General features: G+C 47.5%; 1 protein-coding gene across 3 annotated transcripts; it reads right to left on the bottom strand.

Moving 5' to 3' along the window:
- Nucleotides 1-4390: 4390 nt before the first annotated feature.
- Nucleotides 4391-11780, bottom strand: TENT5A (terminal nucleotidyltransferase 5A). Of its 3 annotated transcripts, none has more exons than XM_068402918.1 (3): nt 11715-11780; nt 10311-10827; nt 4391-9298 (listed from the first exon to the last, which is right to left on the bottom strand). In XM_068402918.1, exons 2-3 carry the CDS (start codon nt 10743-10745, stop codon nt 8519-8521), a joined length of 1215 nt encoding a protein of 404 aa, XP_068259019.1. In that variant the 5' UTR covers nt 10746-10827; nt 11715-11780; the 3' UTR covers nt 4391-8518. The 3 variants fall into 3 exon arrangements, with proteins under 3 accessions (XP_068259019.1, XP_068259000.1, XP_068259010.1); XM_068402899.1 differs by lacking the exon at nt 11715-11780 and adding an exon at nt 10942-11292; XM_068402909.1 differs by lacking the exon at nt 11715-11780 and adding an exon at nt 11039-11111.
- Between the last annotated feature and the right edge of the window lie 240 nt (nt 11781-12020).

The raw sequence follows: 12020 nt of genomic DNA, 5'->3' as shown, positions 1-12020 counted from the left end.
TGTCTAGGTTTGGGTGAAATTTGGTTAGTTTCAAGTTCTTGGGACTTCTGTGATTTTTGAATAAATTTATGAAATGTGGCATATGTAAAGACCCATGGTGGCTTCAAGAAAGCAGATGCTGCTCCCCAAGCATCTAGCACACAGCACAAATGCCTCTGTGCGGCCCCACAGGGGTCCATGACTTCAGCAAAACCAGGCAAGAATGAGTTTGGTAGACTGGAAAATCCCGCCTTAAATATTTGACATTATTGGTGACAGAGGGTTGGGAAGAAATGAAAAGCATGTCGGAAAGCTCAATCTAAAAAGACTGTGCGATTCAATTTTACAGTTCCATAAAAAAATGCACAAGAGCAGTTCACAGCTGGTGAGAAAGAAGGCCCAAGCTCTTGGTTTCACTTCCACCACTGGCTGACTTTTATAGAATTACTTATAAACAGCACTTACATAAATCAGTCAAGTCACAGTTCACACCACTATCACAAAGCAGACAACTATCACGTATTTGTTGTTTCCTAAACGACAAAGTCTGAGGTGAGGAACCAGAGATGCGTATGCTTCCCCAGCGGGTAATTTAGCCCAAAGCCAAGTGTTTGGTTTGCAAAGAGTATGAACAGCCTGCTACAACCCAAATAAAAGCCTTCAAGCTGAGGAAGAGCTTCTCTACTAGTTTGGATGCTGACATTTTTAATAAGTCACTTGCAGTGCACTTTTTGCCCTGATTTAATCCTAATTCTTATTCTGATAAATTTTTAATTCATTTAACTGTTATCCTGCACTTCCTGAGATGTCCAAGTAACCGTTTGTACAAGCCTGTATGCATAATTCCCCCTGTCATGAAGAACTGCTAGTGGAGAACTTGGGTTTAAATATTTCTGAAGAGCATTTCACAGGACACCCAGGACCCCTGTTTACACAGAGATGTTCTACACCACTTTCTGAACTTCACCTAATGACCCATCTAGCACGGAGCTTACGTCAGTGGCTCTAAAACACCAAGGACCAGCAGGATTACTTGACAGCCTGAAGAGCACGTGGTGCTGGTCCCTCCGCTTCTACTGCAAGAATCAGGATGAGAAGGCAGCAGAGAAGCAAGCACAGAACAGCAATGCAGAAGTGAGAGCGAAAGAAATTACTCAAGAACAAAAGATTTTTTTTAAAAAAAAGGGACTGTGGCTTTACTTTTTCCTCAGAGCATGAGTTAAACTAAGAATGGCTGCAATTACAGAAAGATTTCCTTGCAAGTACTTTTCCACATCTGAATGTGCTGCAGGAACTCCATGGATGTCTTGGATTGAGGGAATGACCCAAGCAAGGGAGTCACAGTTAAAATAAAGGCCATGAAGCCACTGTGGACATGAGAGTGCTCCTCAAGCACACCTTCTCTAAGGAACACGTTCCCTGAGAGAAAATCATTGCAGAGCCACACACGTCTCCCTCAAGAATGCCTGCCTTCTCCCTCCAGGCACCTCTCATCACCTTCGTTCAAATGTCAGAGAGGTAACCAGATACACACGCTGACAACGATGAGCCAGATGTCTCCAGAACATATTCATTGTCTACTGTCTTCAGATGTGATTTTAGAAGGGATGCTGTTTTACACCCTCCAAGAGAGATGCTGAAGAGAAGAAAGCCTATGCAGGTTAGATACAGAGACTTTCACTTTTTAAAAGAGCTGTTTGATCTGGATTTCTCCATTTTCAGGAAGACAAACTTAATTATCAGGAGAGTTGCTCACCCAGAAGAGTTGTTCACCCCCAAGTCCAACAGAAGGCAACGTATGCTTAAGCATACTATGCTCTCGAAAAGCAGGAATTTATGCCCTCCAAGCCATTATGAGAATCAAAGGGATGTTTTTACCATGGAGACTATCCATGTTTTGCATGCAGTATTTAGGCGTGCATTTGGAACATAGTTTTTCATCCAAACAATGCAAAAGGAAAATCTTCTGGCATGTACTGGCATTGCACGTCCTGATGAAATAGCAGCCACATGAAAAGGTGGAATTGTGCATCCACAAAACAATCATTCTGAACAGCCCAAGGCTATGTAAGCGTGTCGGAGATGAGTTCGTTCATGATGTTTTATCGGGCTTTTGAAGGTTTAGTATTACTTCTCTAAAGTGCAGATTTTGATTTTGTGCACTTGCCTCTTACATGCAGACTAGAGCCCCGCATGCAGAGCTGCTTCTGACACACTTTCTATAGATATTTAGGGGTTTGCTGCAAAACTACACCAGCTCCAACGCAACAGTGCATAGCTATAGACCGTGCTTTACCTAAGTGCATATGGCCACGTGCACTGAATTTTACTAAAAACATATAAATAAAAGGGAGGAGGATGCTTAGTGACAGTTTCAGGAAGGCATGACCAGATCCACACAAAGACTTGGGAACAAGGTGTACACGACTGTGCTACAAAAATCTCTGCAGAGGCTTCATGGGGGTTTCCCAAGAGCACGTTTATAAAACTGAACTCAGCCTTATTAATTTATTGCCTTCCAGGGACTGCAGATACATTTACTAGAGGATGTAGAGTTGATTTAGCCTACGCTCAGCTTCATTCCTGGGCAAAGGGGTTCCTGGGGATTTTTTTTTTTTTAACGCAATAAAATAAAAATGTGCTGCTGCAGCCAAGAGAAACTGCAGACTGTTACTTATCTTTACAAGTGACAGCTTCCCTGGTCAGACTCATTTTAGCAGGGTGAACACAAGCTAAAGACTTGAGCCTCTCCTACTTTAATCAATCAGCATGTCCTCCAGCTTTCCACGGTGTTGTCGCTCAGGTGGTTCCCTTTCTCACACCTTGCTTTCGCCCTCCCTCTTCCTCAGTCCTGAACGCTCCTCCCTCTTTAAAAACACAACCTACTGAAGTGCAGCGTTCAGCTGGCTGTGTTCCCATCATACCCCTCCTCGGTTCGGGAAGGAGGACTCACAATGCTCCAGATACTCAACTGGCGTTCATCTCTCAAAAAAAATCCCCCCAAATTCAAGCAGAGAAACTGGAACTAACTCACTCCAAAGCACAAGAGCATCCATCCAGGCTTGGATTTTGAGACACAAGCAAAGGCATTTGTATTTAGATCGTTTCCAATCCCCCGATTTCCATCTGCGTCTTTGGGCGTTGCAGCCGCCTTTGTCAGACTGCCTAAAATATTTTATAGCTGAGCAAGTTAACAGGAGGAAAAGTTAGGCCACATCCCCCTCCCTTTCCTGGCAGTAACGTGGGAGGAAAGGCGATGCCGCACGGGCAGGGATGCCAAGCGCATCCCCCTCTCCGGGCCAGGCTGGCAGACGGTCTGGTCCCGTCCGGTGCCCAGAGGGTTTCAAAGGAGACACTGTGCAGAAGGTGCCCAGCGTTTGGCGAGGGGGCTGCTCCTGCGCCTGGAAAAACGAGCAGACCCAGCAGCTTGTTTGTTTGTTTGTTTTTACAGAGGAATACAGGTTCACTCATCATTACAATAAGCACATTCATGCTCACGCTCAGCCGGTGTGAGCCTTCCAAACCCAGTGCTGCGTATGAATGAGCCTAGTAAGAGCTACATACTGCAGAGTCTTAGTCAATGTTTTTCGAATTTGGGTCAGTCTGAGGCACCCTGCTTGAAAAAGTACTGCCACGAGCATTGTAAATTAATATTTTACATTCCCTTGAAGTGCCTTTTGAGGAAATTAGCCTTCATTACAGAGGCATCTTCCCTGTAAACACAGCAAACAGAAAATACCTCTGCTGACAAGGGCAGCATTGTAGGGCAGGGAAGGAGAGTAAACATTGAATACTAGGGAAGAACTGGACTGATTCAGCAGCTGAATCAAATGGCATCCCTGCTCCCCAGCAGCTCCCCGAGCTGCAGTACCTGCAGCACCCATCTGCTACAGACGGCCCCGCATTTACACCCAGGGAGCAGCACCCCATTGCCCCCCAGACCTACCGAAACGGTAAGGTGGAGGCGTCAGCCCCTATCTAATACATCGCAAGGGCATCAGGACCCTCTCATTACTGCCAGCACGTTGGTTCGCGATGCACAAGTACTGGGCATCATGAGAAGATCCCGGTACCGGGACCGGGATCTGAACTGGGAAGGCAGCAAGAGCACGGGGCTGCTGCGGCGCTGCTTCGGTTTTCGGATTTCGGACCATTTGCACAGCCCAACCAGAGCTACAGCAAGTATTTTTGGCACTGGCTGGGGAGGTTCCTCCGCAGCTGAGCGCAGCCAGTCAAACTTGGCTGGCACGAGGCAGGGCTTTTCAAAACGTCTTGTGCTCCAATCGCAAAGCGGCCGAACGCTGCTCTTCTCAGAAAAGTGCTGCCCTTGTCCTTTTTTCATGAAAGCTAACTTGGTATTCATCAGGAGCAGGCCAGAGCTATTTCAGACACGGAAGACAGCAGACACAAATCAATAGAAAAAAATAACTTCTTTTTATTTACAAAAAAAATCCAAATATTGGATGCTGTAAACAAAATTCACAATCTGTTCCCTCTAGAGTCTGTTTTCCATCAGCTCTTTTTCTGTCTGTGACAAAGCCTATAGTCAAAATGTTCCAAAAGAGCAATCCAAGGAGCAGTTTGCTGCAACAGGATGCCTTTCAGAAGGCAACAGTTGTAAGAAAATCTGAGGGAAAGCAAATCTGCGTAGACTCCTACAGACTGCAGGAGCCTGCAGTGCTTTAGCCAAGCTGTCTTGAAATTTGCAGGCTTCTCTTTTCTTTTTTTTTTCTTTTTTACTATTTATTTTGTTAGCAAACCATTATTACAACAGCAAAACAGTACACTGATTTTCTTTCTTGCAAGGGAAACTCTCTGCATAAAGAAAACCATACAAAAGAATATATTCAAATAGGAGCTGAATATGCAATTACAGTTTTTCCTTTTCTGTGCAGTTTTATCTAACACACTTCATTTTCTCAATTTAAAAAAAAAACCAAACCCTCTTTTCTGAACTGGTAGGAGCTTCTGACATGATGCAAACCAAGCATTTAAGAGGAGGTGTTTAGAAGATTTGTGTGAAGGCCTTTGTGCAAGATAAAAAATATTTTAAGTGCAATAAGAGAAATTAGAAAAATATAATCTTTTTGGTCTTCTAATTGCTCTTCTATTTTTAGAAGAAATGTTCTTGCATTTGGGAGGACAGCTACATCTAAGGAAAAAAAAATACCCCATTTTAAAGCTCTTGGTTGTTTCATGATCGCTACATTTAACCAAGTTTAGCGCCCTGTTGGTTAGCAGTAAATTCAGCTGCAGCACAAACATTTTGACTGTAATCAGGTCAATGTTTTTAATCAGTTCAGCTCTTTAAAAGGGGCACTGTCTCTTGTAGCACAAGTTCTAACCTTACATCTGATTGGATGGGAAAAATGAAGTCTACAAAGCAAGAATGCGGTCGTTAACTTTAAAAGTACCAGTGTGCTGAAGAGGAGGGGAAAAAACAGTTAAAAAAAAATCAGACTGTATGGACGGGAAGGTGTGCAAACCGCAGAAATAAACCAGCTTTGAAAAGGGGTTCTTATTTTACTCTTGGCCTGAACTCATGCCTTCTTTCCACCTCTAACACCAGGCACCTTTTAAGCTACCAGTCACAGATAAAACAAAGCTCCACCAGTTCCACAGCTTGATCATTAACATATGCAAAACAGATCCAGAATACCTATATAATATATATAAGAACATATTATATATGTATCAAAATGCAAACGCTGAAAGGTGCAGTTTAGCTCAGAGCCCTGCTGCATGCACTATAAGGTAACTAGCTGCTGTCAATCATAAAAAAAAAATAAAACCAACACAGTAAAATTTGAGCTGAGAGGAAGTAAATCAAAACTTTCTTTCAAGCAATGGAAAAAACAGGGTCCTTCAAAGGAAAAATACACGGTGTCACGTCCTATCAGCATTCTGCGGTTGTGGCACTGCTATAGATTCTCAAACCCTTTTAAAGAGCAGATGACTCATTTATTTGCTGCAAATAGTTGTGGCGAGAGAAGACATACCACATTACCAGCTGATCCTATTTCCCCAGCCCTCCCCCGGAGCTTCCGCTAGCAAACCCTCCCGGGAGCGGGAGGCGAGGGGAAACAGCGGGCCAGGAGCACCCAGCCCGGACCCTCCGCGGGGCTGGAGGGGGACCGGGAGGGGACCGGGCCATGGGAAGCCCGGCCGGAGGCTGCAAGTGACGGTGGGGACGAGATCTGCGAGTCAACGCCGGGAATGGCAACGGAACGGCTTTTACCGAGTTTCCTGACGGACTCGCAGGGAAGGTGCTTCAGTAAACAAATCGGGTTCCTGTTAAAATTGCCTCCAGAGTGAAAAGTACAAAGCGCGACAAAAATAGATGTACCTTACTCGCTCCGTAGGGAAAACACACTGCCAGGACACGAGTCCTCTCGCTCTCCCCTGCCTCTGCCTCCTCCAATGCCAGACCCTGCCTGCAACCAGGCAGGGCACCCCCAGTTATCCTTCAAAAGCCTGAATTCCCTTTTCTTTTTTTTTTTTTTCCTCCTCAGTAAGAAAAAGCAAAATATTAGGAGTCAAGTGTCACTTAGTCATTAGGTTTTCAAAGCCCAACAAAGAATTTAACACCTTCAGAGATGGCACTGAAGTGAAAACAACAGCGGAGGTTGATTTTTTTGCCCCTGCTGGTCTTTTGGGAGAGGAAATGAAAGTGAATAGTTATTGTTCCAATGTAAAGTGATTCCATTTAAATAAAGTACAGTACTGAAATTGTAAATGCAGTGTGACAACCAGATCAAAGATGTTTAATATTTGCATAAAAATATATATATATAATATATATATGTAAAATATAATTTTAAGCAATCGTGCAACACTCTTAAAAAGGGTTCATTTCACATTTGCTAAATTCTAGTGGTCCTGGAATGCATAATGCACTCTATTAAAAATACTCCTTTAAATATTAACAATTAGTGTTCAAATCACCAACCAATACAATATTCTTTAGCTGTCAGGGGGTTTAAATAAACCTATCTTTGATCCACGTTCCACTGAATTACACATCATGGAGGTATACAGTCACAACATTAGTGGGTTAAATGTCAAAATGGCATTACAGTACAAAACAGTTAAAAAAAATCAGCTAGTCATACGTTTCTGCATCTGTGGAATTATTATGGCTCACACGCAACCCACTGAATTACTGTAATCCTTGTTCTTGCAACAAAAGACATTATCGGAATCCCACCTTAATCCTGACTGGTTCATTTACTCCAAATTTCTCAGGTGTGGGTTAAAAATTCACTGCAAGGCGCCCACTGCCCTATGACATCCTGCTGCAAACTGGAAAACACATAGTACTTTATTTAAACATTCCTTAATTGCTACATTTTCCTAGACCACATTAATATATATTGTGTGTGTATATACATAGATATACACCTATGACATGTACATATATACACACACAAACATATATACACACATACACACACGTACCTAGGATAACAGCACACCGACATAACATTAACTCTATACAGGTATTTGCCAAGAAAAAAAAATAGGGCATTTCCTCCACCACTTATTCACAAGCTTATGGGTTTTTTTTTTTCATTTTTAATCCTTGTGTCCCTGATAAAGCAAAATGCATGGTTAAACCACAAAACTATATCTTTTTTTCTCACTTTTATGAAGGCATCAGGCACTTTTGATTACTGTTGGTGTGTACAAATATAGCAACATCTTTCTTTTCTTTTTTATATATATATATATATATACTCTAATGTATCTTCTTTGCTTGGATAACTTATTTGTGAAATCTTTGGTCCTTGAGTATATTGTTTGCCACAGCTGGTTTTCCTGCATTCTCACATTTCTAAAATGTGAGGCACGCACGCAGCTGGAAATAATGGACTTTGTCATCGTACGTGTTTCTGTTTTTATAACTATACCAATCCACTACTGTTCATTTGGAGCAAGCTGTTTCTGGTAAGCGTTCTAGTCAAGCAAGCTATACATTCTACACGGTCAATCCATAGACGGCACTTGCTGCAAGCCCCAAATGCAGTAATTCCAATATACATTTTTATTCAGCTTATCTCTGCTTTATGCCTCTAACTTTTAATTCCTGAATATATATAGAATTGTTTTTTTGTGAATTTTTTCTTTTTGTTGGTTTTTTTTTTGTTTTGTTTCTTTCATATTCTCCCCTTTGCAGATCCCATTCTAGAGTAAGAATAAAAACAAAATAAAATAAGGCTTTCCCACCTTCTCTATGCCAAAGCTATGGGAGCAGATAGTGCCAACCCATATTGTCATCAAGCATTCCTCCTTCACTTACTTCAGGGGAAGCTGGTTGCTTTTAATGACAGGCCTCTTGTGCTCTGGGGTAGGATCCAATTATTTTGGGGTTCTTTCTTGATCATGCTCCCATTATTTGTTAGAAGAACCACAAGCTTTTCCCAAGCTTGAAAACTAGAGCAGATCATCATTGCACAAAACACCCCCTTTCAAAGGGACGCATCACCCCTTCCTACGTCTTAGAAAATGTTCTCCCCAGCGGGTCTACTAATTTCGGTCCTTAATTACAGGGCAGCCAAGTAGAGTATGTGTGCTGCTGGCAAGGGAACACCGTCTGAACCTGGGCAATATAGTAATTGCTGAAGTTGGCATCTGCTACGTATGGGGCTGGCTGGTAATAGCAGGTGACATTGGCCACATTGGGGATGATATTTTGCTCGGCTAGGACCCGGATGGCCAGCATGGTGATCAGATTCAGAGTCTGTCTCCTCTCATGTCCCATCAGGCACACTGTGCTCTCATTCACCACACCGTGAAGGGTCATGAGATAGTCATACTTGCGGTCCTCTAATCCCACAAAGTGGTTCTGCAAGTAGGACTCCAGCTTTCTCTGCTGTTCTCCAATGTCTGAGAAGTCAATGAAAAACCTCGAACACATGTATCTCTGCAGGGACTTAATCTCGGATTCGGAGGCAGCCCTAAAGCCCCTTACCAAAAGGTTGCAGTACTTCAGAAGACCACCTCCTCTGATTTCTTCTGGGTTTCTGGTGGCGATTATCTTGTTGCAGAGGTGATCAAAGGCTTCCTGGAAATCCCCATAGACGCTCTCACCAATGATAGTCGGGTGAAAAGTTTCAGTCATCGGATTCTCTGAGCACTCATAAAAAAGCAGCAGGGAGTCCAGCTTGATTTGAAAGGAATCGACACTGAATTCAAACTGCCGCCTCAGAGAGTCCACAAATTTCAGCTCCACATTTTTGCCACTGTTGTTGGACAGGGAGATGAGACTCCATCGGTCTGAATCATTGCATACTTTTACCATTTTCTGCACATAAGCCTCCTATAATTGGAAAGAGAAAATGAGCAAATGAAGACACAGATGCAAGAAATTTCCCCTTCACTGCATTTGTTCGCATCCCCCCCACCTCCACCCCATCCTTGCATTTCATAAAATTATTTCATGGAGCCTGCAGATACAAACCAGAGAAGAAATGCTTAATGTGAGAGCCTGGAGTGCTGTCACTGCCAGGGGATGATAGGGGAGGGTGTTCTGCTGGGACTGCGTCGTGCAAGGGAAGCATACGGCAACACTGCTTCTTTCAATCACTTCTAAATAACATCTACACATGAAGCCCATGGCACGCATGCCAAATATCCATGCACCCACACACAAAAGGTCACTGCTACAATCAGATATCTTTTTTAACGGTTTCCACTTCTCTCTCCCCTCCCCGCAAAAAAACTTAGCAAGTGTTCACTCCTCTCAATCCTGCTTTCAGAGCAGGTTCCACATATCTGCCCCGTATTCCAAAAAATCCCTCTACAAAAATCTTAAAAGGCACCTGGCACTCAGCCTAATGACTCGAGCGAACTGTCTCGGAGAGGAGGGAATATGCCTCTGCGCTGCGGCATTCGGCACACGAGAAAGTGTGCCTTGCAGACGGTGTCTCCTTCTTGCGGACATTAAAGCCACCTAAGCTCCCCCCAGCCACCCCGGGAACCGGATCCGGCACACCAAGCCGCCGCAGAGCCGAGCCGGCGGATCTGCAGCGCCTCGCACACACACGCCCCAGGTAAGTCAGCGCTCGCAGCAAATCAAACGAGAGAGAGGGAGGAAAGACTAATTAATCCTGAGGAGCACCGGCCAGGACGCTTTCCTGCAAACTCCTCCTCGCTTTTAAGTGTGGGGTGAAAAAATCCCTCACGGTCCCTGTGGCTCTCGGGGAGGGGGGGGAGGGGGCAGCTGCGTGCCCCCGTGCACCCCTCCATCCCCTGAGGGGAAGGCGCCCGCTCCCCGCAGGCAGGCGCTGACACCTGCCCGCTCTGGGCGCCTGGGCACAGGGCAGGTTTACCTTGAGGGTGAGCGGCGTGATCTTCTCCTTGTTCACCCCCTCGGGTAAGAAATCCAAGAGGCAGTCCAAGACCACGTCCTTCACAGTCTGAAACTCGGCTTCCCCTTTGAGGTCGGCGCAGAAGATGAGGTCCAAGTCCTTGTAGCCCAGGCCGCTGTCCTGGTGGAGGACGTGGCTGGCGGCCGAGCCGTTGAGCCGCACGTCCCGCAGACCGATGTCCTTCTCCTCCAGCCGGCTCCGCACCACCTTGACGATCTGGCGGGGCTGCATGGCCAGCGTGGGGAAGTTGCCGCGGCCGTGGATGGGGATGGTCTCGCTGAGGATGCGGTCCAGACGCTGCACTTGCTCCCAGCTCAGCACGTTGCAGTGCGCGCTCTCGCAGCCGCCCGCGTAACTCCCGCCGGGGCTGCCGCCGGCTTTCTCATCGTCTGCCATGGTGCGCGGCCGCCGCCTCGCCGGGCTGGATGGCACCGCTCCGGCTGCTCGCCGCCCCCCCGGGGCCCCTCTCCCTCCGCTCCTAGCAAAAGAGGAGGAAAAGCGAGCGGTCAGCAGCGGCGCGCACCCGGCCCCTGCAGCCGCCCCGCCCCGCCGGACGGCGCCCGCCGCCCCGGGAAAGAGGGGGGGAACACACCTATTGAGTAAATTAAGAAAAAAAAAAAAAAGGAGGAGGGTGGAGAAAAAGCCCCCCGGAGCCAGGCGGTGCTGCAGGGCAAGAGAAGTCGCCCGACCTGCAGAGCCGCCGCCTGCGCCGCTCTCCGCGCCCCCGCCGGGGCAGAGGCCGCCCCGCTCGCTGCCGCCGCCCCGCTCGCTACCGCCACGGGCTGCCGCCGTCTCCGGAGCTTTCGTAGTTCTGCCCGGGAAAGGTCCCCAGTAGTTTTTATACGGGGTTTCTCCGCTCTTCCGGGGCTCCGAGTCACGGCGGCCGCGTCCCGCCCCCTCTATCTGCATGGCCGGCCTCGGCGGTGCCCCCGGCACGCCCACGCCCTGCGCACCCACGGGCCGCCCCGCCGGCTCCCCGCGGCCGGGCCACGGCACGGCTCTGCATGGCGCGGCGCGGCGCGGCCCGCCCCTCCGCGCCGGCGGAGCGCCCAGCGCGGCCCAGCGCGGCCGCCCCGCCCTACGCGCGGCCCCCCGGAAAACCCGCGCAGCGCAGCTTCCCCCCCCCCCATCCCCGCACGGTTTTGGCCGCTCGCCGAGGGGGGAGGCAACAAGTGTAACCCCCCTCTCTGCACCCGCGGCGGGGCGCGGACCTCCCCCGGCTCCGGCCGTGCCAGGATGCGCGCCCGGGGGCACCCAGCTCCGGGCTGCCATTCATTCCCTCTTTATTTTTTTCCCTGCCCTTTTCTACCAGCCGCCCCCCCGCCCGACATTCCCAGTCATCCCAGGCACAGCCAAACTTCATACCAGAGCGCCGGAATTTGGCAAGGGCGCCTCTCCGAGCAGATGCCGAGGATCCCGGACCGTGTGGTTTGAGCTGCTCAGCTCCTGATCGAGATTTTCAAAGCTGCCTGCGGCAGCGCACAGGCATTACGACGTGCCTGCCCGTCCCTCCCTCCCTCCTCGCCGACGCGGGGGAAAAAAAGAAATCCCGAAGAGCACGAAGGAGTCCGTGCCTTCCAGCATCCTGCCTATAAAGTCCAACTTCGGTAACTGCGGAGCGGGAAAAATAATATAGGCATACTATATAAACATATATGTATTTTTAAATTT

This window comes from Nyctibius grandis, chromosome 1 (genome assembly GCF_013368605.1).
Source record: "Nyctibius grandis isolate bNycGra1 chromosome 1, bNycGra1.pri, whole genome shotgun sequence".
NCBI lineage: Eukaryota > Metazoa > Chordata > Aves > Nyctibiiformes > Nyctibiidae > Nyctibius > Nyctibius grandis.
Note: the sequence above shows the minus strand (reverse complement) of the source record. Positions and strands in the feature narration are given on the sequence as shown.

Coding starts and splice junctions, on each gene's coding strand:
- TENT5A (XM_068402899.1), bottom strand. CDS start 11,258: ATGCAGATAGAGGGGGCGGGACGCGGCCGCCGTGACTCGGAGCCCCGG. Junction 10,828..10,941: donor TTTCTTAATTTACTCAATAG/GTGTGTTCCCCC, acceptor CTCTTTTGCTAG/GAGCGGAGGGAGAGGGGCCC. Junction 9,299..10,310: donor TCACGCCGCTCACCCTCAAG/GTAAACCTGCCC, acceptor TTCCAATTATAG/GAGGCTTATGTGCAGAAAAT.